Here is a 26,839-nt window from a genome sequence, read left to right on the forward strand (position 1 = left end):
AAACACCAACATTTTCTCCCATTGTTGTCCTGTTTTCCACAAATCGAAGACACACAATGTTTAAAAAGGACACGGTTTCTGATTTTTAAGGAGTCCAGGACCAGGATCTGGACCAGGAGGACCAGTTTGTTTTTTTTTTCAGCAGGATGAAGCATCCGAGCACATCGTTGCTTCATAGCAGCAGAAGAGAGTTCAGTGGTTTGGTCTGCAGAGGGCATCAAAGGCTCAGATATCGGCTCAGAACATGAAACACTCCTTATATAGTTAGTCTTTTGCTTCACAGACACAGCCATGTGCAAAAGTTATGAACGCCATATTTAAATTTCAAACTAAATTTACTTGAAAACTTGGAAAAGAAAACTCTTCTCATTAATATTTTTCTGTTGTATCACCATGTGGCGAGGTTTGAGATGTAGGAGATTTGTAGAAATTTTCTGTGGGGATTGTCTTTTTGTATTTATACTTCTAGGGTTATATTTGGCCTAAAGTGGCAGAGGCAGTGTTGAACACTATGTTACCAAAAGTATTCCCTCACCCATCCAAAAACTTCAGGTGTTTAAAATCAAACACCTGGGCATGCAGACTGCTTCTACAATCATTTGTGAACGAATGAGTCGCTCTCAGGAGCTCAGTGAATTATTAGTTAGTGAATTATAACAAAGTGGAACGACAGCAACTCGGCCGTTAAGTTGTAGATCAGGTATAAAATCACAGAGCGGACTCAGAGGATGCTGAGGAGCTCAGAGGTCACCAACGTTCTCCTGAGTCAACATCTGCAGATCTCCAGACTTCATGTGGCCTTCAGATCAGCTGAAGAACAGAGAGTAGAGAGCTTCATGGGATGGGTTTTCATGGCCGAGCAGCTGCAGCCAAGCCTTCCATCACCAGGAGCAAAGCGTCAGATGCAGTGGAGTAAAGCAGCTGCCACTGGACTCTAAAGCCGTCGAGACAGGTCCTCTGGAGGGACGAATCGCACAACTTGGTCTTTCAATCTGATGGACGAGTCTGGGTTTGGCGGTTGCCAGGAGAACGATTCTTGTCTGACTGCGTTGTGCCAAGTGTAGAGTTTGGGGGAGGGAGGATTATGGTGTGGGGTTGTTTTTCAGGAGTTAGTTCCAGTGAAAGGAACTCTGAATGCTTCAGTGTACCAAGATGCTCCCAACTTTGTGGGAACAGTTTGGGGATGGCCCCTTCCTGTTTACCAGAGCACAAAGCAAGGTCCATAAAGACATGGATGTGGAAGAACTTGACCGGTCAGCACAGAATCCAGACCTCAGAACACCTTTGGGATGAATTAGAGCAGAAACTGAGAGCCAGGCCTTCTGTCCAGCATCAGTGTCTGACCTCACAAATATGGTTCAGGAGGAATGGTCCAAAACTCCCATAAACTCTCCTAAACCTGTGGAAAGCCTTCCCAGAAGAGTTGAAGCTGTTAAAGCTGCAAAGGGTGGACCAACATCAGATGAAACACTGTGGATTAAGAATGGGATGTCAGTCAAGTTCATATTGCGAATACTTTTGGTAATAAGGTGAATTTTTTGCTAACACACACACACACACACACACACACACTCACACACACACACACACACACACACACACACAAGGGCAAAAACATTATTGTCCGCCTTCCCTTTCAGGCCATAAATATTAAAACATGGCTAGCTTTGCTGATGCTAACTCAAGCCTCTGATTTCTTCTTCTTCTTCTCGACAGGAAATAGAAGGCGCTGCTGTCATGGTGATGATGATGATGATGATGATGAAAGTGTAGCTTCAGGCGGCAGAACGGGGAGGAGGAGAGAAACCAGCGGGACGAAACTTTCAGCGCTGTGAGGCTGTGAGGTTAGAGCTTCTAAGTTTTACAAAATAAGCGCTTTTTGGTGTTTTTATTTTATTTATTTTTTTAAAAAAGCAACTTTTTAAAGCGCCTTTCGGAGCGCTTCCGGTGGTCGCGAGGCGTTGAGTTTTTGTTGGTTGGAACTCGAAGCGGAAGATGGGCTGGGCTGCGCGCGCAGCTGCTGCCAGTTAGCTCCTCTTTTGCAAACCGTTCGGCTCCAGTTTTAGTTTTAATTTTGTTTTTGTTTGTTTTGTTTGTTATCCTCACTCCTCTGTGTTTTCTTCTTCCACCTCGCAAAGGCTTTTCTGCGAACAATGGACCCGGGAAAGCAGGCCAGCATCGAACTTTTCGTGAAGGTGAGCAAACCGAGAAAGAAATAAAAGATTTAAAAACTATCATTTTAAAAACTGCTTTCATCGACTTCGTTACGAGGTTCGTGTCATTCACGGACCCACCGGGCTTATAAACCACTGTAATCTCATTAGAAGCACATTAGGAGAAGGAGAAGCCGACTTTAAGCTATATTTAGTGAATGAAGCGGCCGGTTTAATCCCGTTTTATTGAGCCAAAAACAACTGCTGTATGTCAAATAAGTCTGTCACATTATGAGTTCCCTGTGAGCCGCAGTGCAGTTCTTCCCCCCTCCCCTCCCCCTCCNAAGATGCTGTAACTTCTCTTTCAGAGGTCACTCCCTGAAACTGAAGTTTCTCACAGGCTGGAGGCGGAAATAAGATTACAGCAGAGGAATCGGCTCAAATGACTTCCGGAAACGATGCCTTTTCTTTCTTCTTTTGTTAACATGTTTGCAGCAGCTCCAGCCCTGACTAATACACATCACCTTCTTGTTTTTATCGCCTGAAGGTGAAGCGAACAAACACAATTTTCACGCCCCTGTGTGTGTGTGTGTGTGTGTGTGCGTGCTTGTCTGCAGTGTCAGCAAAATATCTCACCCACCACTGGACGAGTTTTACTGAAACACCCAAGAAGCCATCTTCAGACTTCTGTCTGCAGCTGATCCACTCACTAACCAATAAAAATACCACAAAAATGGCCAATTTTTACAAAAATCTGGCTAAAACTCGGTGTGGTAGTAGCCGAGACTGATCCCTAGCCCGTGTCCTGAGTGCTAACAGAGAAATCGTCAGTCCTGCTTGTCTGTTAGCAAAATATCCCACAAACGGCTGGACGTATTTGATTGTTGGAGCCAACCCAAATAAAAATCGCTGCTCCGGCCAACACAAAGATGGCTGCAGCTCTGTCGGTTTTACAGATAATGGGGTAAAATTTGATGTGGAGTCTTGCAATACTGCCTGAGATTTCCGTTAAGTTTTAAATTTTTTTAAAAGGTTCGAACGAAACAACTAAAACTCTGTCATGAAGGACATTTCTTCAAAGGAAGATGAGGCCTTTAATTGCTAAATGACATCTTCAAAAAACTGCATTTCTTCATTAATCAGCTGTTATTGGTTTATTGGAGTTAAACTAAGCTCTTGTTTACAAACTAAACGACGAGGAGAGCTTTAAAATCTTCTGATTCGTCCGAAAGTAAAGACCTAGCAGATGTTTCTCCTCTGAGGCTAAAGTTAACACTTATATGGTATAAACTTTGTTTCTTGTGCTTGAATAGGCAGGATTTGATGCTCTCAAATCCAGAGTTGAGGGTTGTTTCTGTTTCCATTTAATTGAAAACTCTTCTCTCGCTGTTTAAGGTGGGACTGTAGCATCTTGCTGTCTTTGTTTTCTAAAGCTGAATTGTTGTTCAGGTGTAAAACAGCTACAGTAATGGTTGTTTGTTTGGAATCAGACGCAGGGATGGCCTCCTTTAGGCTCGGTGTGAACTCGTAAATGTGAGCAGCAGGGCGTCATTTCCGAGTGAAAGGGGCCTGAATCTCTAGGAAGCTTTTCAGCTATCATCAGGGGAGAAACAAAAGTGATGGAGGTGATGTCACCGTTTTCCCCTCCCAACGCAGATGAACACATTACTGATGATTGTGTATTTGTTGTAGAGGTAATAAATTAGGTTCACTTTCTAGACTCGGGTCAATCTGAGTCACATAATCAAACAAAAACGGTCAAAAACAGAACAAAACGACGGCGGTGGATGTGAAGGAGCCACGTTTTCGTTATCCAGGTGTTTATTTTAGAGCTCTATGTCCCGTTAAACACACAACCGACTCGCCGACTCAGCGGCGGTCTGGGTTAATTGGAACCTCGGACTGAGTCCTGATTCGATTGGATCATTAAGCCGGGTTATTCTGTAATTCATCTGCTCTGATTGTGTGCAAGGACCGGGCTGACCGGTAAATCCGGAGGTTTCCTTGTTGGATCGGCGTATTCGATACCAGCGAGGTGCGGTCCAACCGCTGCAGAGGCTGCGCCCGGCCTCCTTGTAACACTTTTGTGTCAGTCATTCATAAGCAGTCCTTTTTGAAGTATTTAAACCCACCTGCGTCTGTCGTTCTCTCAAAGACAAACGGGGTCAGGAACTCGGGTCCCTGATGGTGCAGCGGAAGAGCAACGTTATCACAGAGCTCACACATCCTGCTGCACCTTCACATCCTGTTCGTAAAACAATCTCAAACTTTGTGAGAACTGAGCGCTACAGGAGGCCCAGCTGCTGCTGCTGGAACCGGCGCAGGGAGGGCCTAATGGCTGCCACAGCTTTTCAACCTCCGCCAACACAAAAAATGCCTCTATGTTTACAGATAATGAGCTAAAACCTGGTGTGGTGTTCGTAGAGTCATCCTCTTTGTGTTTATTTAGATTTGTTTTATTTTTCTCCTCAGGCGGGGAGTAACGGTGTGAGCCTCGGCAACTGTCCCTTCTCCCAGCGTCTCTTCATGGTTCTGTGGCTGAAAGGAGTCGTGTTTGACGTCACCACCGTGGACATGAAGAAGTAAGAGCTCGCCGCCATGCACGTGTGTTTGTGGTTTCGTGTTTTTTTTTCTTTTCCCCTCTTGCAGCTCTGCTGTGCAAACGAAGCGTGCGCTTCGTTTATAAAAATTCCAAATGAAGCGTGACATTTTATTCACATAATAGGTGTCGAAACTACAGTGTAGCTGCATAAGGGAGGGATTTACTCCAGCAAGGAGGTCTGTCTGTCTACCTGTCTGTCTACCTACCTGTCTGTCTACCTACCTGTCTGTCTACCTGTCTGTCTACCTGTCTGCCTGCCTGCCTGCCTGTCTGCCTGCCTGCCTGTCTGCCTGCCTGTCTGTCTGTCTGTGGACAGGATTACTCTAGATTTTGGTGGTGGTCCGGTCAAAGGTCACACATCGGCCCGTGCTCTAACTCTTGTGGCTGTATAACAGGAAAACCACAGCTGGACACCTCATGGGTCAGGGGTGATCACTGTTGATTTCAAGGTCCATGGGGTCACAGGTCACACCCTTGTTAAAAACACGTGACCCTTCTGTTTCCGTTTCTCTGTCTGTCTGCAAAGATCAGGTACAAACTAACGGACAGATGTGGATGCAACCTTTAGGAAATGTTGGAGTTAAAAACAAAAATCAACGGATTAAATTCTGGTTCTGATCCAGATTTTGATCCGGATTGAGCTGTTCGTTAATCCAGCTGCGGCCTCGGAGGAGGTCTGAGCTCTCTGAGAGCTTCCAGCTTCCATTAAATTTAGTTTTGTTTTCTTGTTCTCCCTGCAGGAAACCGGGCGTGTTGAAGGACCTGGCTCCGGGCGCTCAGCCTCCCTTCCTGCTGTACGACGGCGAGGTGAAAACCGACACTAACAAGATCGAGGAGTTCCTGGAGAACACCCTCTGCCCTCCAGCGTAAGCCCCGTCTGCTCCCAGAGCCATTTTGTTTTGGCTGTTTAAACTGAAATATTCCAGAAACTGGATTCACCTTTTTTTCTTTTTTCTGTAATTGAAATCCTTCGTCTGAAATTCCTCTCTGAACTCGTTTCAAAAAGCCCAGCTTGAACCTGTTTGTCTCTCAGGTTTTCCCACAGTCTTTGTGTCATTCAATAACAGATCTCTCTTCACTCTTCTGTTTGTTGACGTGAGCGTTTTGTTTGTTGTGTAATCAGCCGTCTGCTCATCTCTCAGGTACCCGTGTCTAGCCGCTAAAAACCCCGAGTCCAACACCGCCGGCGTGAACATCTTCGCCAAGTTCTCGGCGTACATCAAGAACTCAAACCCTCAGGCGAACGAAGGTGAGTGGGCAGAAGCCTGATGGGTTCAGAACCGCATCTGTACGCTCTTTAGTCTGACTAATTCTTTGTTCTGTTTTAGCCGTTCGAACATCGAAACGTTCGGCTCGTTCAGCTGATGGCTGCTGAGACTTTTGGTTTTTCAAACTTTTTATACTTTTCAAAATATTTCATTTTGTTTTACAAAGATTTTCCCCGTAGGAAAACACGGAGATCTTTTCAGTTTCTTAAAAAAAACAAAAAAAAAACCTGGTTAAAATCTCTGTCAGGATACCTGCTTTACTTCGGTCCTCTTATGCTACTTTTAGCTACTGTTCTGCTCATTTTAGCTTTTACCTGTAGCTTTTTAGCTATTTTTTAGCATTTATTATTTCAGCTTTTAGTTAGCATTTTGCTACTTTTTGTGTTTAGCCAGCATTTGCTACTATTAGCTGTTTTTTTTCCTACTGTTAGCTAGCCTTTTGCTACATTTAGCTCTTCTTTTACTACTTTTAGCATTTAGTTAGCCACCTGCTGCAATTAGCTAGCCTTATGCCACATTTAGCTTTTAGCCAGCTTTTTACTCCTACTAGCTGATCATCTTTTCTACTTTTAGCTAGTGTTTTAATTAGTATTTTGTTACTTTTGGCCTCCAGCTGGTAACCTTTTGGTGATTACACCTCTTTTCCTAGCAATTGGCTACATTTAGCCTTCATCTAGCATTTACCTACTTTAGACATTTAGCTAGTGTTTTACTTTTAGCTTTAAGAACTCAGTTTCAGCTGTCATTCGGCGCTCTGTGTTTTCAGGAATTGTTTGGTTTCAGTAGCTGCAGACATTTAGCTGTTTCTGGACGGTTTCGGATGCTCGGCGGGGGTTATCTGTGAACGCTCGTCTCGTTTCCTGCCTCGGCGCCAAGCGCCCGCCTGCCGCTCTGACTCTGTCTCTGCGCTCAGCTCTAGAGGCGGGGCTGGTGAAGGCTCTGAAGAGTCTGGACAACTACCTCGGCGCCCCGCTTCCCAGCGAGATCGACGCGGACTCCAAAGACGACGACGTTTCCACTCGGCCCTTCCTGGATGGCGCCGAGCTCACGCTGGCCGACTGCAACTTGCTGCCCAAGCTGCACATCGTTAAGGTAAACACCCCCCTCACCGACCCCTGCGTGCCCCGTTCTCGCCGTCGCGCTGCTCTAAAACCCTTCCTCTCTTTTTCAGGTGGTGAGTTTAAAATACAGAAACTTCACCATCCCCGAGTCCCTGAAAAACGTCTGGAGGTACCTAAACGCAGCGTACGCCAAAGAGCAGTTCTGTGACACCTGCCCGAGCGACGAGGAGATCAACATCGCCTACGCCTCTGTGGCCAAGGCGCTACATTAGGAACATATTCAGAAAAAAACGTGCTAAATTTAAAAAAAAAAACACCTTTAAAGCAAACATTCACCCCGCAAACAATCCCTGCTAATGTATGTAAACATGACGTCCGTCTTAGTCACATCAGAGCTGCCGCTGCGCTCTCAGGCCACGCCCACAGGTGCGTCTTTGTTTCCTCGCTTCAGGCAGGACCAGCTCGCAGGAAGTAGCTCTCTCCTGCGATGACTCGTTAGAACCTCCCAGCCACGCGGCGTTCGCAGATCAAACCAGACTCTGACGTTTCACGCCAGCTCCCTCGCTGAGGGAACGCAGCCCTTTTACATTCAAGTCGAGTTTTTTATTTTTATAATTTAATTTTATTCCACGCGGTTCACCTCGGATTGCAAAGAGGCGCCGAAAATAACCAGAGGCGGCTCTGAAAATGGTTAAACAGGAAGCTGCTTCATTCGAGCCGGGCTTCCCCTTTTCTGCCCCGGCGGGCGTGAGGGATTATTTCAGATGAACGAGCTCGACCGTTTCCGCTCCAATATATGCAGCTTCGCCCTCAATAAGGAGGCTGTTTTAGAGTTTTAACAGCCTTGTTGTGATCATTATAAATAGGAGTTTAATGAAGTTTTATACTGGAAGTACTTTTTACTCTTTTGGCTACCTTTTTATATTAATATCAGTAAATGTTTCTTTGTACTTTCTAACCCGAAGGAGAACTTTTCTAATAAATCAAATTATAGAAATTTAACAGCAAAGAAACATTTGTAGATTATGGCTGCTTTAGCTGCAGATTAATACGCATTTATTACTCAGAAGCATGCCGAACGCTTGGCTTACCAGCTGAAATATCAGCTGAAACTTTTTCTTTGTTTTAATTTTATTACGTTCCCAGTTAATAAACTCCTCCGAGCTTCCTCTGCCGTGTTTATCCTGTTGATCTGTACCTTTTTCCTGTTTCCAGTCGAAATAAAAAAAGCTACCAAGTGTTTGTAATCGAGGATAAGCTGTTCATCAGACGGGCTGTTTGAGTCTTAGTTTGTGACAAATGAAACCGAAGTGCAAATTTAAACAGATTTTAAAAATGCTGCGCACAGAGAATATATTAGATTCACTGATTATCGTCAATTGAAAACAATATTTTTACTTGAATTGATGCGTAATTGGTGTTTTTGAAGGGATAAGTTCATTTTAATTATAATATTTATTTTCTTTCACACATAATATGAATTCAGGGGTCATTTTAATGTGTTAGATTCATCGGCACGTTTAGATGTTTCATTTCATTGTTTAAAATTTTAAATCATTACGTTTTTTTCATGTTTCTTGTTACTGATGTTTCGCTTTTCACGTTTTCATGTTGTTCACGTAGTTTAAAGGCTTCAAATCAGCAGATTTAAATAATCAATGAAGGATATCAAACTAACAGAAGAACTTATACGTACTTTTTTACTGTCCTAATAAAGTATCTTCTTTAAAATCTGTCTAAATGTTTTATTTACAAACAAACACTGAGGTACAGATGTTCTCAGGCAACTCAAGTGATGTAAAATTCATGCCAAATACTTATAATTCACAACCATTTTCGTTTCTGATGCACTGCAGACACCTGACACAAATTATCTCGTTACAAGCTGCTACAAACTCGAGCGGTGATTGGCTGTTCCGACACATGAAGTTCACTTTTTTTTCCCCATGTCCCTGAACGCACCATGGCGAAGCGGCTAAAGCTAGCGGCTGTTCGTGATTTTACAGAACTGAATGAAAAAAGGACTCAGTTATCTGTTTGTACTGTTTGTAAAGTGTTTAAAAATAGAGACAGGGTGACAACAAGAGGTGTCACAGGAGGCTAAAAGACTGGATTCTCTACAGCGGTAAGGCAGCAGCTTTTTTCTATTTCGGCGCTCGCTGGGTCATCGAAATACTAATATTTGGGCTTTATTTATTAAACAAATACCTCCTTCCGGTCGCTTGAGGTGAAATTGTTTTTTTAGTGCACAGAGAGAAAACTTTAACCTGACGCAGTTTTAGAAGAAAATGGTTTATTTTTTAAAACTATTGTCTTCTTCTGCGTTGTAGCCATTAGCTTTAGCGCGGGACGATGGTGCTGCGGGGCTTCAGCGCCCCCTAATGGTGGCGGAAGGAAGTAGCAGAAATCAGCGGAGATAAGAAAATGAATTAATATTAATTTTATTATTAAAATGTTTCTGACTGGTCGAAGTGGAAGGTTTTAGGACTATTATATGTATTTTTGGTTCCTGTTTATGTACAAGCTAGCATTAGCATTAGCGCGGGAGGATGGGTGCTGCCGGGGCTCCAGCGCCCCCTAACGGTGGCGGAAGGAAAAAAGCATCTTTAAAGTCAGTGAAAAATTATAAAACTAATTTAAAATACAATTATTTATTTTTTTGAGAAATTGTCTTTGCTGACTGTGTGGTCCAAGTGGAAAGTTGTAGGACAAAATAAAAAAAAAAAAATCTTTTGTGCCTGTTTGCATACAAGCTAGAATTAGCATCACTGCTCTGCTGGCTTTGAAATAAACTTTTATATCAAGTTTTACAAAATAACTGATTAAAAATAAACAATAAGGACAATAAATGAAACATACAGACAGGACAACACAGATAAAGACGAGATTTCTTTAATTAAAAAGGACAAGTTAGATTTTTTACCTTTTTTTTTATTCAATCATTTATAGTAAAAAAAAGGCAGATCATTTATAAAGGCTGGCAACATTTGTAAATCAACATAATGATAAAGCCTTTGATATATATAAAAAAATTTTTATTAAATGTAAAACTTAATGAGAAGATAGAACTTGGCCAAAATGATGAATATGTTAACAATAAAACACTTGTTTCTAGTCAATTTGTTAGTTTTTTTTAAAATATTAATAACAAACCTGTTTTCATAAGTTGTTTATTTCCCAGAATATAGTTTCAGATCCATCTGAACATCCGCCACAGAAACACATCAGGTAAACAGATGTTCAGGTGTTTCCAAACAAAGAGAGCTTGTTTTCTATCTCAGGGATCTGTTTGAAAATGATTGATTTGAATATCGGGAGTATTTATAAACAATTTTAAAAAAGAAGTTCGATGTTTTTGTTAGGTAACAGATATTTGTAGGGCAGAGTGAATAATCTACCATTAATCATATATTATATGCTTTTATTATTTATTCAACACGTACGAATGTTTATTGGGGTGAAAGGATCGTAAATTTAGAAATAAAAGATAAAAACAGGAGCTGAGATGCAACGAAAATAAAAATAGTTTTGATTACTGAGAGTCAGAGGTGTTTAAGTCTACATCAGTCTGAGGATGGTTGTCTGTAACATGTGTTAAACCGAAGGCCCGCAGGCCAGATCCGGCCCTCGGTAACATTTCCTCAGGCCCTCCTTTAAGAAAACATTTAAATGTTTTTAGATCTGTTCCTCCTGTTTGTGACAGATCGAGTCTGTGTCGCTTCTCGTTTCGCTTCAGAATCTGAGCCTTTTTAGTCATCTTGTTACTTTAAAGCCTAGAAAAAAAGTTTTAATTTCTCAGTAATCTTTGATTTTTGACGTGAAAAGAGCTGCAGAGAAGATCCAACAGGACCGATTAAACTTTTGTTGATAAACCTGCAGCCAAGAAACGACATAGTATCTGACTTTAGTTACTAAACATCACAGTAACATCATGTTTGCTTTAACGTACGTAGTCTTTTTCTGTTTTCTTCTCGTCTCAAAGTTAAATGTTAGTAGCTGTACGATTAGATTTTTGTAGATGGCCTTTGAGCTGTTTATAATAAAGAAAAAAACTCATAAGAAGGCATAAAAAGTGAATGCTAATGATGCGTCTTTTTAAGCTCGATCTATTTTTCTTTGTTTAGTGAAGTCTGTTTGTTCTAAATTCTACATAATATGAAACCAAGAGAAGGTCATTTGTTTCTATATGAATGATTTGACATATTCCATCTAAAACCGAGCTGCTAAAGGACGCGGCGAGCCGTTCAATGATCCCATGATTCCCTGCTCGAAGAGGAAGGAATGGTGGGAATATTTATGATCCATTAACAGATTTCTGTCGACGAATGCAGAGTTGGTGAATTTGGCGCCACCTTGTGGTGACTAACAGCTTAAACACGAGCGAGCAGTGAAATGATTTAAAGTCGGCGCCCTCCACAGCTGAGCGCACATCTGGCTCCTCGATGTTCCGATGCTGCGATGGCGGCCGACAGTCTCAGGCCGCGAGGAGGGCGAGGACGGGCAGCAGGCAGAGCGCCGCTCCTCCCCAGCCGGGGCCGTGGGCCGGTCCGGCGCCGTTGCAGAGGTCCGTGTCGCAGCAGACGTTGGTGTAGTTGAAGTAGACGCCGGAGGTGAACTTCTGTCCACTCAGGCCACACTGGGCGGGAACGGCGCAGCTTTTCTCGTATATCGTCAACTGGACGACACCTGTGGGGGCGGGAGGAGACGTTACAGATGACCCCGGAGGGTTTCTGGACCCGGTTTATTAAAACCGTCCACGCCACTAACCAACGACACAAACATTACATCTGAGAAGTCACACCTGAATGACTGTCCTCTTTGGTCTTTCTGGGTCCACAGGTGGACGTAGAGATTGTTTTTGGACATTATGGGCTGGGGGAAGTGGTTTTAAGGCTTGTGTGGCGCCTTCTGATGCTTGTTTTCAATGTTATCTGTGAACCTCTTCTTTTGGAGCTCTCCTTGTTGGGAGAGGAGGACTTGGGGGAGTTGGGGCCGCGGTGGAGGCGGAGGTGTCCGTCCTCCCAGCTCATCCTGAGGTCATATGTGCGCGTGTTCACACGTCACTCTGTACCTTTTTAACAGGACAGAAGGGCGACGATGCAGCCTCACCACCTGAAGTCAGTCTGATTTCTTTGTTTATGTGCAGGTGGAGCTGCAGACTTCCTGTTTAGCGGTGTTGGCTGCCATCAGGCCCTTTTTTTTTTTTTTTTTTTTTTTTAAACTGGAGAGAGTGTAAGTGGAGAGAGCCACTCCCCAGACACTGGGAGCAATGTCCTCTCCGGTGTTGTGGAGGATCCAGAACTCCTTGGAGGGATTCTGGATCCTCTCTGGCCTGGGATCCTCCAGGAGGAGGTGGAGAGGGAGGTCTAGGTTCCTCTCCTGGACCTGCTGCCTCAGCGACCCGACCACAGATAAGTGGTAGAAGATGGATGAATGAATAAAGGAATGAATGGTTGGATGGATAAACACTCAAAGAAATCAGACTGAAGCTGAAACAAGACGCAGGATTTCAAATCAGGCTGTGAATGAGAATAAGAGCTGGTCTAGAAAGGACTGATTGTTGTTCACACACACACACACACAAACACACTCGCCTCGTCTTCCTGTCGCCTCACTGGAGAGGCAGCGCTGCCCTGAAGGACACTCCAGAGGAAACTTCAGGCAGTCCATGGGCGAGATGGCCGGAAACACGCAGGTGAAACACCTCAAACAGGCTGCGAGACGACAGAGAATTAATTCATTTAATCCCACATTTCAACACGCAGCGTCACCTCAGGATGCCTGGATGTGTTTAAATGTTCCTGCAGGCAAACAAACCAAACATTCTGACATTTTATATCAACAGATGTAAGAATTTCTTTTTAAAATTACTTGTTTAAACACAGATTGTCTGTTTTAAAAGCAAAAAAAATGAACTCATTGGTGCCCCCTGGTGGACAAAAAATAAACAACTGTTCAAAAATGTGTTTTTAGTTTGTTTTTTAAAATCTGCTCTTTAAACATTTAGTTTTTCACCGAAAAAAACTAAAAATGTGACGGTATTCATTAGATTCAATTTATTTAGATTATTTAATGGGATTCACTTCTTATTTGTTTAGTTTTGAGGAAATAAATAAGGAAACTGTGTTGACCCAAATGTTTGAGTAATAAAAATGCATTTGTTTTTTAAACTAAAACAAACAATTTCTGAAGTCACTATAAATATTTATCCTCTAACTGCTCTTCAGGTACCTAAAATTAATAACAGATTAAAAAAACGGTGATTTAGGAGTTTGTTTTCTTTATGACTGAATTATTATTAGCTGGCTGCCACAACCAGCTGACCTTAAGACAAAAATGGCTGCTGTCTGGTTGATTTTTACAGAAACGGAGCTAAAAATGAGGCGTGGCGGTAGCTGAGATCGAACCGCTGGACGGGTCCTAATGCAGCGGATTTTGGAGACGACGTGAGGACAAAGGTGCAGGATGTCCAGTACTTAGGACCGTTCAGGACAGGAGGACGGGGAGAGTGGTAAAGAGGTGAAGAAGAAGAGTCCAGGCAGGATGGAGAAAAATTTCAGGAGTGATTTGTGACAAAAAGGGTGGCAGCAAAGGTCAAAGGTCACAGGAAAGGTTTACAGATGGTGAGAGCAGCCGTGTTGAACGGTTTGGAGACAAAGAGACGGGACAGAACAGGAAGTGGCAGAGCTGAAGATGCTGAGGTTCTCCTCGGGAGGGACGAGGATGGACAGGATTAGGAATGAGGTCATCAGAGAGGCCAGACTGAGACAGTTTGGACATGTCCATAGGAGGGACAGAAGGATGTTAGAGAAAGAGGAGACGTATGGATGCAGTTAGAGAGGACATGGAGGTAGTTGGGAGTGAGGACAGAAGACAGATGGATTGAAGGCCGACTCGCTGTGGTGACCCCTGAAAAGGGAACAGAAAAAGAAGAAGTGGACGTTATTCATGTTGGACGCTCAGACAGGAAGTGACTTCAGCTCGGCATGATGGGAGCTGAAGGTCCCTCGGGTCGTCCTAAAACCTGCTGTCCCAGTAGGACGCACGTTTAAACCGGACAGATCTGTCCCCGCGCTGGGAGCAGGTCCCTCAGTGTCTGCTTCAAAGCAGGACGTTTGTTTGTCCTGGAGGACGAGGGAAGAAGAACGAGAAACAAACTCCTACCTGCCGAAGGAAGACAAAGCAGGAGTCCAATGAGAAGCTGGGAACGAGACATGACTCGTCCTCGAAATAAAGTCCTTCAGGAGGACGAGAAGACGTTCAAACTCTAACTGCTCGGTCTGAGATGTCCTCCAGGCCGTTCCCGGATTAAATCCCCCTCGTGACGACTGTTTATTTTTAATTAAATTGAATAAAACGAGCGTCCTTCGGTGCAGCGTCGGAGTCTCCTGAGCGCTGCTGGGACTCTCAGGCAGGCTCGGTCTACTTCCTGGGACCCTCAATTGGATTTGGAGGGGTAATTGTGAGCAGCTGATAGAAATTAAAAAAACCAAAACAAAACAGATTTGTGTCGTGTTATTGTGCTAAACGCAGCTACAACCCAGAGACTGACTGAATGTCCGAGCTGAGAAAATGAGCCAAAAAGTGAGGAAAGAAGGAAGTTTTATTTGTTTAAAGAACATAAAGATCTGCAGAAATAAACACTTCCTGTTTTGGCTCTAAAATCAGAAATGTTTCTGAGAACTCTGAGGTTTAATTACTTAAAGATGCGCCGTCGAAAATTTAAAACCAGAAGTGTCAAATTCTAATTAGTCGCATTTTTATGTAGAAAATTAAATTTAAAAAAGACCAAACAGTGGATTATTTAACACGTTTTCCAGAAACCTTCCCCTTGTCAGAATGAGCCGGGAACGGAAAATTTTAGGTCCAAATTTCTGCACCTGTGTTTAAACGGCGCCAGAAATAAAAAAATAAACTTTACAGAGAATCATCAGAGCGATTTAATGACGAAATTCTGAGCAAAACGTCACATTTGAGCAAAAAAGAAACCGTAAATGATCTTTTTTCAGCACTTTTTTTTTTTTTTGCTTTTCAAACAAATCTTCAGTCAGTTTTCTGTAAATTCTGCTTTAAAATAAAAGATTTTATGATTTAAAGGTGATATTTTATTCTAGCTTTAAATCATCATATCATATCGACCTGGAATCATATTTGAAGTTAACATTTAAACCAGAAAATTAGGTCCGAATCATGTTTATTTTCTTCTTTTTGTTCGTTTTTTTTCTTCGTAATCAGCTGGAAGTGACACAAATAAACAGTTTTGTATTTCAACCAGAAAAAAGGATCATTCTCGTCTAAATTTGTTTAAATTTACAGTTAAAGGGGAAGAGAAACTGTTAAATAATGGGGGAAAATGTTTATTTTAAGCCAACAAATGAGCAGTTTTGATTAAAAATAAACCTTTAAAAGGAAAATCTGATGTAAATATGCTCATTTTGATTTAAAAAGCTCCTTGGATTAATTCCCACACATACAACTTTCCACCTCCTGACCCTTTTTTGTTTAAAAATGAAACGTTGTTTAGAGACGGTTGGACACAGTCCCCCCGGGGGACAGGGAGGGTGAGTGAGGACGTCCCTCAGGGTTTAATGGGAGACGTGAGGACAGCAGGTCAGCTGACCCAGACTCTGTAAGCTGTTTACCAGCTCGATAATCGCCTGAAAACCACTCCCTGCGTGCGTTACCCCACTCTGCTGTGGAGGTTCGGGTGGTTGAAGATCGGCTCGTTGTGTTTAAAGGGTTTGGTTCTAAAGCAGCAGATTCAGGTTCTGTTCTGTTTGTAAACGAACCAGCTGAACAATAAAGTTTTTATTGAAGACTGCAGCGAGGCGCTCGTCACAGACTTTGTTTTAGCTGCTTGAACACCCGAACGTTCGGCTGATTCAGCAAACAGCTGCTCGGACTTCAGCTTCGATCCTTTTTCTAAATATTTAACTTTATTTAAAATCCCAAGGTTCCTTTTAGAACCTCGTTCTCTTTGAAACCTGCTTCAGGTGACGGCTGATTTTAGCTGCTGTTCTGTTGGTTTTAGCTCCTAGCTAATGTTTTGCTACTTTCAGCTCTAACAGCTCAGTTTTAGGTGTTTGAATCAGACGACAGATGTGGGATTAATGCCGTTTAATCTGAGGCAGATTATAGTTGTTCTGTCGGACAGACGAGTTCTTTAATCAGAGTCCGGCTGCTGCTGCTCTTCCTCCTCCTCCTCCTCCTCCTCCTCCTCCTCAGGTTCTTCCTCCTCCGGTTCTTCCTCTTCCTCCTTCTCGTGTTCCTCTTCCTCCTTCTCCTGTTCCTCGTCTTCCTCCTCCTCAGGTTCTTCTTCCTCCTCCTGGATCCTCCTACACCTCTAGTTCCAATTCTTCCTGTTCCTCCTCCTCCTCCAACTGTTCTCCCCCCCCACCCTCCTGTTCCTTTTCCTCCAACTGTTCTTCTCCTTCTCCTCCTATTCCTTGTCTTCCTCTTCCTCCTCCTCCTCTTCCTCCTCTGGTTATTCCCCCTTTTCCTCCTCCTCCTCCTCTCAGAATCTCCAGATCTCGATTCTTTGCAGGACCATCTGGATGTTCTCCTCTAATCTGACCCACTTCTTCAGGAAACCCAGATTATTATTATTTTTTTTATTTTTCCGGGTCGTGGACAGAATCCAGGATTAGAGGAGAACCAGGAGGTCTTAATCCTCCAAACCTCCTGATCCCAGATCTGTTTGAGTCCTGGACCTGAAGCCCGGAGCTCCGGCTCGGACCAACAGTTTATTTTATAAGAAAATAAACTTTTTTCACTTCTGGGATTTTAATTTTTGAGCAGAAACAACAAATGGAGACATTTACAGTTAATTATTCGTCAGTTTATGGTTTTATTGTTGATGAAGTTTAGTCTTTTTTTTTTTTTTTTTATCTTAATGTTCTCATTAGTCATTTTTGTGATTTTTGTGGTCATTTTGAACCTTTTTAAAATAATTATTCTGCTTCCAGTTTGACAGTTTTGTCTCCTGTAGTTAAAGTCACATTTCAGTCGTTTTAAATCACTTTGGAGTCTCTTTTTTCAAATTTTGCGTGTCTTTGTTGTTTTTATTAATTACTCGGTGCTGGTTTTAGATCAGTTTACAACTCAAACTTTGAATCCTTTTTATTGAGGTTGTGGTTGTTTTTGTTTGTTTTTTAGATCTGATTTATTGTCATTTTCTGGGTTTATAATAAAGCTACATCCCCGTGTGTTCATATTTATCATTGTAGGTGTTTATTGTTAAATGTGATGCAGATTATTAGCCATTAAAGCCAAGTTGTGGCTTTAAATATTAGTTTGTTCAGTGAAATAATTAGTTTTAAAGTAAGAAGTCGGTGTTTTGAGGCAGAGAAGCGTCAATCTTCGTCGTTTAAACTTTTAATTCTCGGTTATTTAACTAAAAACTGGACTTAAATCGTTCCTGGCGTCTTTAAAGAGTTTATTAATGTGTAAATGTTTAGAAAATAAAACCCTCACAGTTTGAATCCGGGCAGGACGAGTGGGGGATGGGGGGCAGCGTCGAGCTAACTTTATGTAGCCGCGCGAACCGGAAGTCAGCGGGCGGAGCTTTTCAGACTAAAAGCTCAACGGCTGCTCGGTCTGGTGAGCGCTTTATTTTCAAGCTCCTTTTTAACTTTTAATTTATAAAACTAAGTCTGAAACGCAGAAAAACAACAAAGCTAACCCGTGACTTTATAAAAAATGTCTGTCCTGACACGGTTAATTTATTTATTTTGAAACTGCTGCACAAACCACAACTAAATCGGAGCTGTTTCTCTATTTAAACACAGAAATAGTCTATTTTTGTTTATTAAACACATGAATTTAAAGCCCAAAGGCACAAAAGGGCTAAAATTAAAAACTTGGTCATAGGTAGGTGTCGATCTCAGTTCAGATTTGTTGAAAAAAATTTCAAATTAACCTAAAATTTTAGATGTAATATGTCAAATTATTCATAAACAGTAATAATAGAAATGACCTTTCCCCCAGTGACGTCTTATGTAAACTTTAAAACTCTTAACTTCATGAAAAAAGATGGAATAGCTCAAATTTAAAGATATTTGTGATCATTCCTAGTGCTGTAACTTTTTGATTTATTGTTTCTTAGTAATTGACTCTAGTGTTTAGTTTTTAAAGCGGTCCAAAATGTTTAAAGGGGAAATGAAAAGTGTTTTTAGGCCAAAATAAATCTAAAGAAAGTCATAAAAGGTGCTTGTTCTCCGCATCAAAGTTACACCAACAAGACAGGAAGTAGTAAACCCAGAGAGTGTGTTTATTTTTTATTTTATTTTCCCTTTAAAATAACATCTTAGTGGGGGGCCAGATAAAACAATAACAAGGGCCAAATTGGCCCGCGGGCCTTGAGTTTGACACTGAGTGTAAATGCGCTAATTTGACTAAAACGAATCCAATTGGTACCATTTTTAACAACGCGAGATTATTATTATTATTTGAGCTGTAGCAACTAGAACCCTCGTTAACGCTTGGGCTTTACTTTGAAAAGACCCAACCGGAAGTGCGTTCGTTCCACAGCGGCCATCTTGACTTGACGGCGGAGGAGAAGGAGAGTAACGGGAACAGGAGCGGGTGTGGAGATTCAATCAAACTGAGGGGAAAAACCGCGATCAAACTCATCAATACGACACCAGAACACGTAAGTTTCTACTTTTATCTGTTATGGGTCGCATTTGGGGACGTTTTGACAAATAATTTCCCCATTTTTTTTCTTAAAAAAACAAAAAAAAAGGTGGGGAAAAAAAAAGAAGTATTTTGTTAGGAGGCTGTCGGGCCGGTTCTGTTTGGGTTCTGATCACTACAGCCGGATTAACCAGAACAAAAGGAGATGATGGGGAGGAAATAATCCTGCCTTTTTGTTGTTTGTTTTTATTTATTAAAAGAACGCCTGATCCAGAAAGAAGCCCAGCTTGTAAACGAGTCTCCAGATGTGTTTTAGTGTTTGAATCTGTGTGAAAACAGCTGGATGGGAAAGGCTGGGACTTGTTGCATAAATTGAAGGAAACATCCTGTGTGTGGGGGGGTTTAGGACCCTCTCTGTGGGACACAGGAAAGACGAATAAAGACCAATTGTCCCAAATCTGAAAAAGACTGAAACATATTTCATTTTTTACAAATAATCTACAATCTGACTCCGAACAGTGCAGCTCTGTCTGCGTTCAGTCGGACAGTCTTCGTATTGTTTCCGACATCCTCCAGTTTCTTATTCTTTAGTAACAAATTATAAGCTCATATATTTAGTGACAAATGTTGTTTTTCTTATAAAATCTCTGCAGCTGAGATCGGACTCTGACGGAGCGCTCCGGCTGATGAAGATGACCCTCGTCTTCCTCATTTAGACCTCCTTTAGTTCACATCCAGCATCCTCATCCTTCCAGACGCCATGGCGAATATGTGCCCCTACGGCCGGTTCACCCACGCCGTGGTGCGGGGCGTCCCCGACACCTTCGGGGGCGCGGCGGGAGACGGTCGGGAGAACGAGGGGGCGGCGGTGGACCTGGCCAAAGCCCGGCGTCAGTTCGGCTGCCTGGCGGGAGCGCTGCGGCAGAAGGTGGGCCTGCAGCTGATCGAGATCCCGCCCGACCCCGAGCTGCCGGAGAGCTGGAGGATCGAGGACGTGGCCATCGTCCAGGGGGACACGGCGCTCATCACCAGGCCCTTCAGACAGCAGCGGCGCAGCGAGGTGACACAGTGGGGGGGCTTTAATCCCTCTGTGGCGCTCTTAATCCTGAAAACACCCCACACACACATCTGTCAGACAAAAGGACTCGTTTCTGTTTGCAGCCGAGTCGCAGATTTCTGACCTGAACAGAGTTTGTGTAAAAACGAAACGTAGACGGAAACTTTTCAGAGCCATGAGTCAAAATCCAACCACCAGGCAGCCGTGTTGATTTATTAGGAGCAGTTTAACCCAAAATATAATGTGGTTTAAACTATAACTAGAACAGATTAATACCAACCTGTTTCTGTCCTTTTTTTTATCATTTAGTATTCATTCAGCCGAACTTCTGGCTACAAAGTCAAACCGTTCTCTTCAAATTTATAGAAAATACCAACTTTAACGTCACTAAAGTAAGATTTCTTTCCAACATTCAGGCCAGTTTTGGAGTTTAAACGACTCACAGCTGGTGCCAGCTGAAAAAGTGTAGAGGCTATTTAATTTGTCCTCTGTGGGCCACCGTAGAGACATGGACGTCATGTATAAATCTGTTTGATTTGGTTCTATAGAGACATTTTAGTCCCCATCCCCAAAAATGAGCTCGAGACGAGCCTGAGGAAGACGTGGACGACCTTCTTCTGTTTCTTTAAACTCTGTAAACGTTGAGTCCCCCGTTTGTCCCCGTCCCCAGGCGGAGGCCGTGAGGAGGGTGATGTCCGAGCTCGGCCTGACCGTGGTGGAGATGGAGGGGGAGCGAGGAGACTCCGGAGGCGCCACGCTCGAGGGCAGCGACGTCCTCTTCACGGGGAGGGAGTTCTTCGTTGGTGTGTCCTCCCACACCAACCGGAGGGGAGCCGAAGTGCTGGCGGACACGTTCAGGGTAAGAGACGCGTGACGCCATACGTCTGTCCATCTGTGGACAGTTTCTGAATCTTTAACTTTTAAATGTGCAGATGTCAAACCTTGTTGGGAGGAGGATGATCCCTATTGATTTCAAGGTTACAGGGTCAGGACTGTGATTAGGAAGTACCTTTGGTGGTAAAAATGTACTTTTACTTGTTATAAACGCTGGTAGTGAGAGTTTGTTGATGTTTCCAGTCTTTAAAGTGTTTAAAAGCTTCTTTTAACCCCAGCTTCTTCCGCTGCTTCAGCTTCTTCAGCTGATATTTCAGCTGATGTCAGCGTGTTTTTAACCAGCCGGGTTTGGGTTCTCGAGCGCGCCTTCAGGTCGTGTTTGAGTCTAAATAAAGGAACTTTATGCTGCCGGGCCAAACGTTTCAGCAGCGTCTTGATGTGGAAAGGCGTTAGACGGACGCGTTCGGCCGGTCTCGTCGGCAGGACCACCAGAAGAAGAGCGGAGCTGCCGAGGAGAGCTGGCGGCCATTTGCTTTTCTTGCATTTTGGGAATTCTCGTCTTTGAACGCAGATGAATGAGGTTGTTCCGGTCGGCTCCCGGCGGCCCGACGAGACCCACCCGAATATCGATTCCCTCACTCCGCTTAAGTGCTTTTACTCACACACATTCAGCACGAGTGTGTGTGTGTGTGTGTGTACGGTCAGAAGGGATTAAAGGGGAAGACCAGCGGATTGTTGCAGGATATGATTATTGTCTGTTTTAGTTTTGAGGCTTCAGTGCTTGAAGCTCATGTCGGGTCATGAATTCGTTTTAACAAATCAGAGGAAAACGGAAGAGATGACGATGCCTTCAGGTGTTCTTTAAAAAGTCCTGCCTTCAAATAACAGAACTACTTTCATCTTATCTGGAAAAATGAGCCATTTTCTTGTGATCAGGAGGAGATTATGGTGTAAAAATGAGCTCATCTGTCAGTAAACCTGCGGGAGCGTTAACTCGATGTTCAATCCGGCGTTTTTGTTCGTTTCTCAGTAAAAATGACTAAAATACACGAACTGATGACGTCACGAATGTTTCTGGAGCTTCAAGCGTTCTCATTCTGAGCTCCACCCCTTCAGGACTTCGCCGTGTCCACCGTCCCCGTCTGCGGCGGAGCCCGGCTGAAGAACGTCTGCTCCATGGGCGGTCCGGACACCATCGTCGTCAGCAGCAGCGACGGCGCCAAGAAGACGCTGCGGGTAAGGAGGGCTCGCACCCCGCGCCACCAATTTAATTTCTAGCTAAAAGAAAACAAATTTAAGCTCTGGGAAGTCGACGTTGTTCAGTTCTTGTGATGTTAACGCTGTTCAGTCTGATTTTCCTGCAGATGATGGAGCAGCTGACCGACCACCACTACGAAGTGCTCTCCGTCCCGGAGGAGGCCGCGGCGAACTGCGTCTACGTTCGAGGCCCGTCCAAACGGGACTTCCTGCTGCACAGGCCCGCCGAGGAATGTCCCGAGAGCGTCTCTGTGAGTTCGCTTCAGGTTTGACCCTGAAATGCTTCAAACTATCCTTTCTGCTGGAGATATGAAAGCGTCAGTAAAGTCAGTCTTACTCACCAAAACAACCATGAAGGCAGAGATAAACGAGACAATTCTGCTCTTTATTTGCTTCAAGCTAGATTCCCAAAAAGAGCACCCATCGCCTGAACCCCCTGCATGATAAAGGTTTCAGCTAATATTGTTAGCGCTCAGGGGATGACTCTCAGCTACTACCACACAAAGTTTTAGCTACAGTTCTGTAAAACTGACACAGTCGGAGACATTTTTTTTTTTGCACTTTCCGGTCAGTTTGCTGCAGCAGCCATCTTAAATCAGGTCGACTCATAAGGTTAAAGTCCAAACACAAGCAGTTACATGATTACCCACCCTTGTGTCCGTTTACTTTTTAATGAGCACAACATATATTTTTTGCTTTAGTTTTAAACTAAAATGCAACTTTTTAAAATGATTTTAGCTCAGATTTTTGGACATTTAGTTCATCTTTATTCATCTTTTTTTTCACCCCAAATGTTATGAAATTGTTGAAAAAACTCAAATTCTGACTACATTTGTTCCCTCTGACTTCATGTTTTTGTTTTTAAAGTGAGTCACGTCTGAGTTTAATTCAGTTCCACCCATGAGTCGCTCTTATTTCCAGCCAGCGAAGTGTTTTTATTCTTCCTCCGGCGGCAGCAGCAGCTCGTGTCAGTAAACAGTTTCCTCCCTTGTCTCTGCAGGCCTTCCAGAAGCTGCAGGACTACACCCTCCTGCCGACGGCCTGCGGCGAAGCCTCCAAACTGGGGGCGTCTCTGTCCTCCCTCTGTCTCCTCATCAACAGGAAGCACTCGCATTTCTGAAGACGCGGCGTCAGCCCGCCGGATGGACATGCAGTTATGATCAGATGTGTGTGTGATTTAAATGATTTTATAGGCACAGCTGCTCCTCCTGCCACGGTTAATGAAGCTCAGCTGCTTTTTCTACAACCACTGAGTTTAAAAAGTTTACATTTTCCTTCAGGTTTTGTCCCGAAGCAGCAACCCGGTGCCTGTTTTTACACAAATATGCACTAAAATCAGCAGAAACATTAACATTTTTTTGTACTTAGTGCTAAAATCAAAGCAGATCAGAAAGTTTAAAAACCACTCTGAGGGCATTTCTGTTTACGGTACGCGTTTCTAATTCCACTGAAGTTCCCCTCGTTTATACCAATCTAGTGTTTTAATTTTAATAACTAGCTGCTGAATGTAAAATTACAGATGTTTTAGCTTTTGTGTACGAATCAGTAATAAAAACCCTGACTTGTTTGAAAAAACTTTGTCGAGGTGTTTCTACAGCTGCCTCCAGTTAAAGACGCTCAGAGTCGTCTGAGATTCCTCCAGATTTATTTTGTCAGAAAACGAACATGTTTAACGGTTGGACTTGGCGACTCTCTCCAACTCGTCCTTCTTCTTGATGGCGTAGGAGTTCGACGAACCCTGCGGGAGCAAGAAAGTGTAAAAGTTTAGTGCGCTTCGATTCCAGTGAAGGGAAAACGCAGCGAGCTCGTTTTAACGTCACCTTGGCTGCGTTGATCAGCTCGTCGGCCAGACACTCGGCGATGGTCTTGATGTTCCTGAAAGCGGCTTCTCTCGCTCCCGTGCACAGCAGCCAGATGGCCTGTGGGACACCAGGACGTTAGAACTCAATACACTTGTGTGGTTTGTTTTTAACTTTAATTTGCCGAACGCAGCAGCGGGTTGTGTCTGAGCTGGTGATTGGCTGGATCACAGCAGACTGCAGCCAATGAATAAACAAAGAGCTTCAATCTGCGAGCTGCTTTAGCACACCAGGACGACGAGCAGCGTCCGGGCGTGACTCTAGCCTCGACACAGATGTTCATTACCGACAACTCGACCGGTTTAGAAAGAAAATGGCGCTCGGGTCACCTGGTTGACTCTGCGGAGAGGAGACACGTCCACGGCCTGCCTCCTGACGGTACCAGCACGACCGATACGGGTGGAGTCCTCACGGGGTCCGCTGTTGATGATGGCGTTGACCAAAACCTGAAGGGGGTTCTGGAAACAAAGATAAAAATAAATACGGTGAACGATACAAAACAACTAATTTAAGTATAAATCTGGAAGGAATCAGCAGGACATTATGAGCCACCCTTTATACTGTTCCTGTGTTTACTGCTACAAGACAAATAATAACAATAAAAAGGTTTACTGAAACCCAATAAAATGTTGGAACAGCATCCAACTCAAATCTGAGCCAAACAGCAGGCTTTAGTTGGTGAAAACAACTCAGATTTAACAGGAAGCTAACTACCAAATAATCAGGAAACAGACAGACAGTTGTCCATGTCACAAGAAATTAAAAAAGCTCCACATTTACAGCAGCGGCCATTTTTAAGTTTTTGAAGCAGATGAAATTATAAACCCCAAGTAGAGCGGTTTCAGTACCTCCCCGGTCAGCAGGTGGATGATCTCGAAGGCGTGCTTGACGATGCGCACGGTCATCAGCTTCTTGCCGTTGTTGCGGCCGTGCATCATCATAGAGTTGGTCAGACGCTCCACGATGGGGCACTGGGCCTTCCTGAAGCGCTTGGCGGCATAACGTCCTCCAGAGTGTGGGAGGTACTTGGCGTACTTCTCCTTCACGGCAATGTAATCCTGCAGACAAGGAGCGCCATCTTTAATCACCTCACCCTTACACACACACTCATATGAACAGCGTTGCTCAGGTAAGTCATGTATCTGAGCTGGTGATTGGCTGGGCCACGTGAGACTGCAGCCAATGAATAAGCAAAGATCGTTTCCTCTACGAGTGCTCTAGCACGCCAGGACCACGGGTCAGCGTCCAGACGTGACTCTAGCCTCGATCCAATCACTGCCATTGCCTGTGCTGGGCACCCACCTGCAGGGAGATGTCGTTGATCTGAACATCATCGGTGCTCCACTTCCCAAAAAGCTTGATCTCAGGGGTCTCAGCCACAGCTGGGGCGGTCTCCCACTCAGTCACTGTGGAGACAAGGAAACAAACCACTCTGGTTATTAGATTATGATCTCAGCAGTTTATAAACATAATCATACTAGCACACTATGTTGAAGGATTTTCATTATACACTTCAAAACTGAGCCACTAGTGACACTTTTCAAATTAAAGCAAAGCAATGCTAATAATCCAGCTGAATACAGATGGAAAATTATGGATTTAAAGTCACTTATGAAGTTAATTAAATGGTGACAGCAGCAAACATAAAAGATTAAAGCTAAATTATTGTCAGTGCTAAATTAAACAACTAAGTTGAGAGCGGAGGCCTTAGAATAAGTCTGATTCACGATCAGTTCATCTGGGCTAACATGCTAATGTTTCTAACCTTAGGTCGTCAGAAATCGGTAAAATTGTTTTGTAGCACGTTTAGGTAATGTCTAATGTGAAAAGGGGATTCAGTTTTAATTTATCGGTCATCTGTGTGCTACGAGTACTATCTACTGACCGACACGCCGCAACACATGTGCTAGCAGGCTAGCTAGCCACATGCTAACGCGACAACATTCAGAAGGTGATAAAAACACTTTTCATCAAAGCTAACAGAATTCTGAACGACTTCATCGAGCGCTTAGAAGATAATTCGCTCACAGACGTCCGGTTTTATTTTCCACCTGGACGAATAAACAGAGTTAAAGCCGCTTTTCCCTGTACTCACTTGCGCCTGCCGCTTTGTGCCACACTTCTCTGAGACGGAAAAGGGCCCGTTCGAGGCGCCGCGCGCAGATATCCGGTGAGCTGGCTGCACGTTTCCGGCGCCACCGCGGAGCATGCTGGGAAATGTTGTCTTTTGAAGGAACGCTTTACTGTACGCGCTTACTTTACACCGAGCAAAAACAAAAACATATATAACTTTTTCACAAACACTAGAAATATATCAACATATTATGAATATATATTATTCATATGAACTTTAAAAAGCAATTAATATATTAATATTTGTCTACAATGACACGTTTAAATACTACAAATATTAAGACAACCATAAATCTAAATCCTTTAATTTGTCTTTGATAGAAAAAGTGTGCGAACAATTTAAATATCGCAATAAAGTTATTTACGCTCACTGATTCGTTTATTTTGAACCTATATTTTTTTTAATGTATGTATACATTTGTTTATAGTAATTCAGTAAATAATACTCAAAATAAACATTTACATTTAACTGATCCACAGGTTTAAACTTCAAATACAACTTGTCTATTAAAAGCAATAATATTTATATATATATATATATATATATATGTCAGAAAAACACATCCACATGTATCTGCTTATATGCAAACATCTGCATAAATATATGTAAATATTTACATTTACACACAAATGTCCAGATAAATCTAATATATTCATCTCATAATTAGTTAATCTGATTATTTATATCAGGTTGTCTTCATATAAATCCTTTTTGAACATTTCAGGTCTGTCTTGAACTAAACTAAAAAACATAATTTAACCTCATTAACAAATTTTAAATGTTTTACTGGCTTTAGATGCTTTAATGCACTTTTAAGGAAACAATCAGGTTTAATAAAGACAAAAGACTGGACCAAGAATTAGGACACACTGGAAATATAAAACATTTAAATATTCAGGATTATATCGAATTGTTTCATTTTTACAATCAACTTGATGTCAAGATTGTAGAAAACTGAAAAAGACAAAAAATTAAACAAA

General features: G+C 43.0%; 4 protein-coding genes and 2 non-coding genes across 7 annotated transcripts; 2 read left to right on the forward strand and 4 right to left on the reverse strand.

Moving 5' to 3' along the window:
* Positions 1-1,744: 1,744 nt before the first annotated feature.
* On the forward strand, positions 1,745-8,815 carry clic1 (chloride intracellular channel 1). The gene is made up of 7 exons (XM_017419871.3): positions 1,745-1,844; positions 2,139-2,195; positions 4,626-4,735; positions 5,496-5,621; positions 5,898-6,004; positions 6,937-7,115; positions 7,195-8,815. The coding sequence occupies exons 2-7, from the start codon at positions 2,154-2,156 to the stop codon at positions 7,354-7,356; spliced, it is 726 nt and encodes a 241-aa protein (XP_017275360.1). The 5' UTR covers positions 1,745-1,844; positions 2,139-2,153; the 3' UTR covers positions 7,357-8,815.
* A 203-nt stretch (positions 8,816-9,018) lies between these two features.
* Positions 9,019-23,441, forward strand: ddah2 (dimethylarginine dimethylaminohydrolase 2). Of its 2 annotated transcripts, none has more exons than XM_017426049.3 (7): positions 9,019-9,209; positions 18,585-18,734; positions 19,372-19,778; positions 20,446-20,634; positions 21,726-21,845; positions 21,974-22,117; positions 22,867-23,441. In XM_017426049.3, exons 3-7 carry the CDS (start codon positions 19,479-19,481, stop codon positions 22,984-22,986), a joined length of 873 nt encoding a protein of 290 aa, XP_017281538.1. In that variant the 5' UTR covers positions 9,019-9,209; positions 18,585-18,734; positions 19,372-19,478; the 3' UTR covers positions 22,987-23,441. The 2 variants fall into 2 exon arrangements, with proteins under 2 accessions (XP_017281538.1, XP_017281528.1); XM_017426039.3 differs by having other exon boundaries at positions 18,614-18,734.
* Positions 10,224-14,511, reverse strand: lypc (ly6 domain containing, pigment cell). The gene is made up of 3 exons (XM_017426073.3): positions 14,249-14,511; positions 12,679-12,798; positions 10,224-11,770 (listed from the first exon to the last, which is right to left on the reverse strand). Exons 1-3 carry the CDS (start codon positions 14,298-14,300, stop codon positions 11,559-11,561), a joined length of 384 nt encoding a protein of 127 aa, XP_017281562.1. The 5' UTR covers positions 14,301-14,511; the 3' UTR covers positions 10,224-11,558.
* A 53-nt stretch (positions 23,442-23,494) lies between the features above and the next one.
* On the reverse strand, positions 23,495-25,926 carry rps5 (ribosomal protein S5). The gene is made up of 6 exons (XM_017426061.2): positions 25,821-25,926; positions 25,028-25,131; positions 24,574-24,783; positions 24,055-24,183; positions 23,687-23,785; positions 23,495-23,604 (listed from the first exon to the last, which is right to left on the reverse strand). Coding segments are annotated over exons 1-6 (612 nt in total). The 5' UTR covers positions 25,822-25,926; the 3' UTR covers positions 23,495-23,535.
* LOC112450856 lies at positions 23,864-23,996 on the reverse strand. The gene has a single exon (XR_003039585.1). It is a non-coding gene; the product is annotated as a small nucleolar RNA SNORA3/SNORA45 family (small nucleolar RNA).
* LOC112450855 lies at positions 24,860-24,993 on the reverse strand. The gene has a single exon (XR_003039584.1). It is a non-coding gene; the product is annotated as a small nucleolar RNA SNORA3/SNORA45 family (small nucleolar RNA).
* Positions 25,927-26,839: the final 913 nt, after the last annotated feature.

This window comes from Kryptolebias marmoratus, linkage group LG5 (assembly GCF_001649575.2).
Source record: "Kryptolebias marmoratus isolate JLee-2015 linkage group LG5, ASM164957v2, whole genome shotgun sequence".
Lineage (NCBI taxonomy): Eukaryota > Metazoa > Chordata > Actinopteri > Cyprinodontiformes > Rivulidae > Kryptolebias > Kryptolebias marmoratus.

Bases quoted from the DNA above. Each gene is read 5' to 3' on its own strand.
- rps5 (XM_017426061.2), bottom strand. The intron at 23,786-24,054 runs GTGACCCGAGCG...GGTGTCCCACAG, and splicing joins CTCTCCGCAGAGTCAACCAG to GCCATCTGGCTGCTGTGCAC. The intron at 23,605-23,686 runs GTGACGTTAAAA...TTGCTCCCGCAG, and splicing joins AGCTGATCAACGCAGCCAAG to GGTTCGTCGAACTCCTACGC.
- lypc (XM_017426073.3), bottom strand. From the start codon at position 14,300: ATGTCTCGTTCCCAGCTTCTCATTGGACTCCTGCTTTGTCTTCCTTCG. The intron at 12,799-14,248 runs GTAGGAGTTTGT...GTCGTCTCGCAG, and splicing joins GCTTTGTCTTCCTTCGGCAG to CCTGTTTGAGGTGTTTCACC. The intron at 11,771-12,678 runs GCGAGTGTGTTT...CCGCCCCCACAG, and splicing joins TGAGGCGACAGGAAGACGAG to GTGTCGTCCAGTTGACGATA.
- clic1 (XM_017419871.3), top strand. From the start codon at position 2,154: ATGGACCCGGGAAAGCAGGCCAGCATCGAACTTTTCGTGAAG. The intron at 4,736-5,495 runs GTAAGAGCTCGC...TTCTCCCTGCAG, and splicing joins ACCACCGTGGACATGAAGAA to GAAACCGGGCGTGTTGAAGG. The intron at 5,622-5,897 runs GTAAGCCCCGTC...CTCATCTCTCAG, and splicing joins AACACCCTCTGCCCTCCAGC to GTACCCGTGTCTAGCCGCTA.
- ddah2 (XM_017426049.3), top strand. From the start codon at position 19,479: ATGGCGAATATGTGCCCCTACGGCCGGTTCACCCACGCCGTGGTGCGG. The intron at 19,779-20,445 runs GTGACACAGTGG...CCCCGTCCCCAG, and splicing joins GACAGCAGCGGCGCAGCGAG to GCGGAGGCCGTGAGGAGGGT. The intron at 22,118-22,866 runs GTGAGTTCGCTT...TTGTCTCTGCAG, and splicing joins AATGTCCCGAGAGCGTCTCT to GCCTTCCAGAAGCTGCAGGA.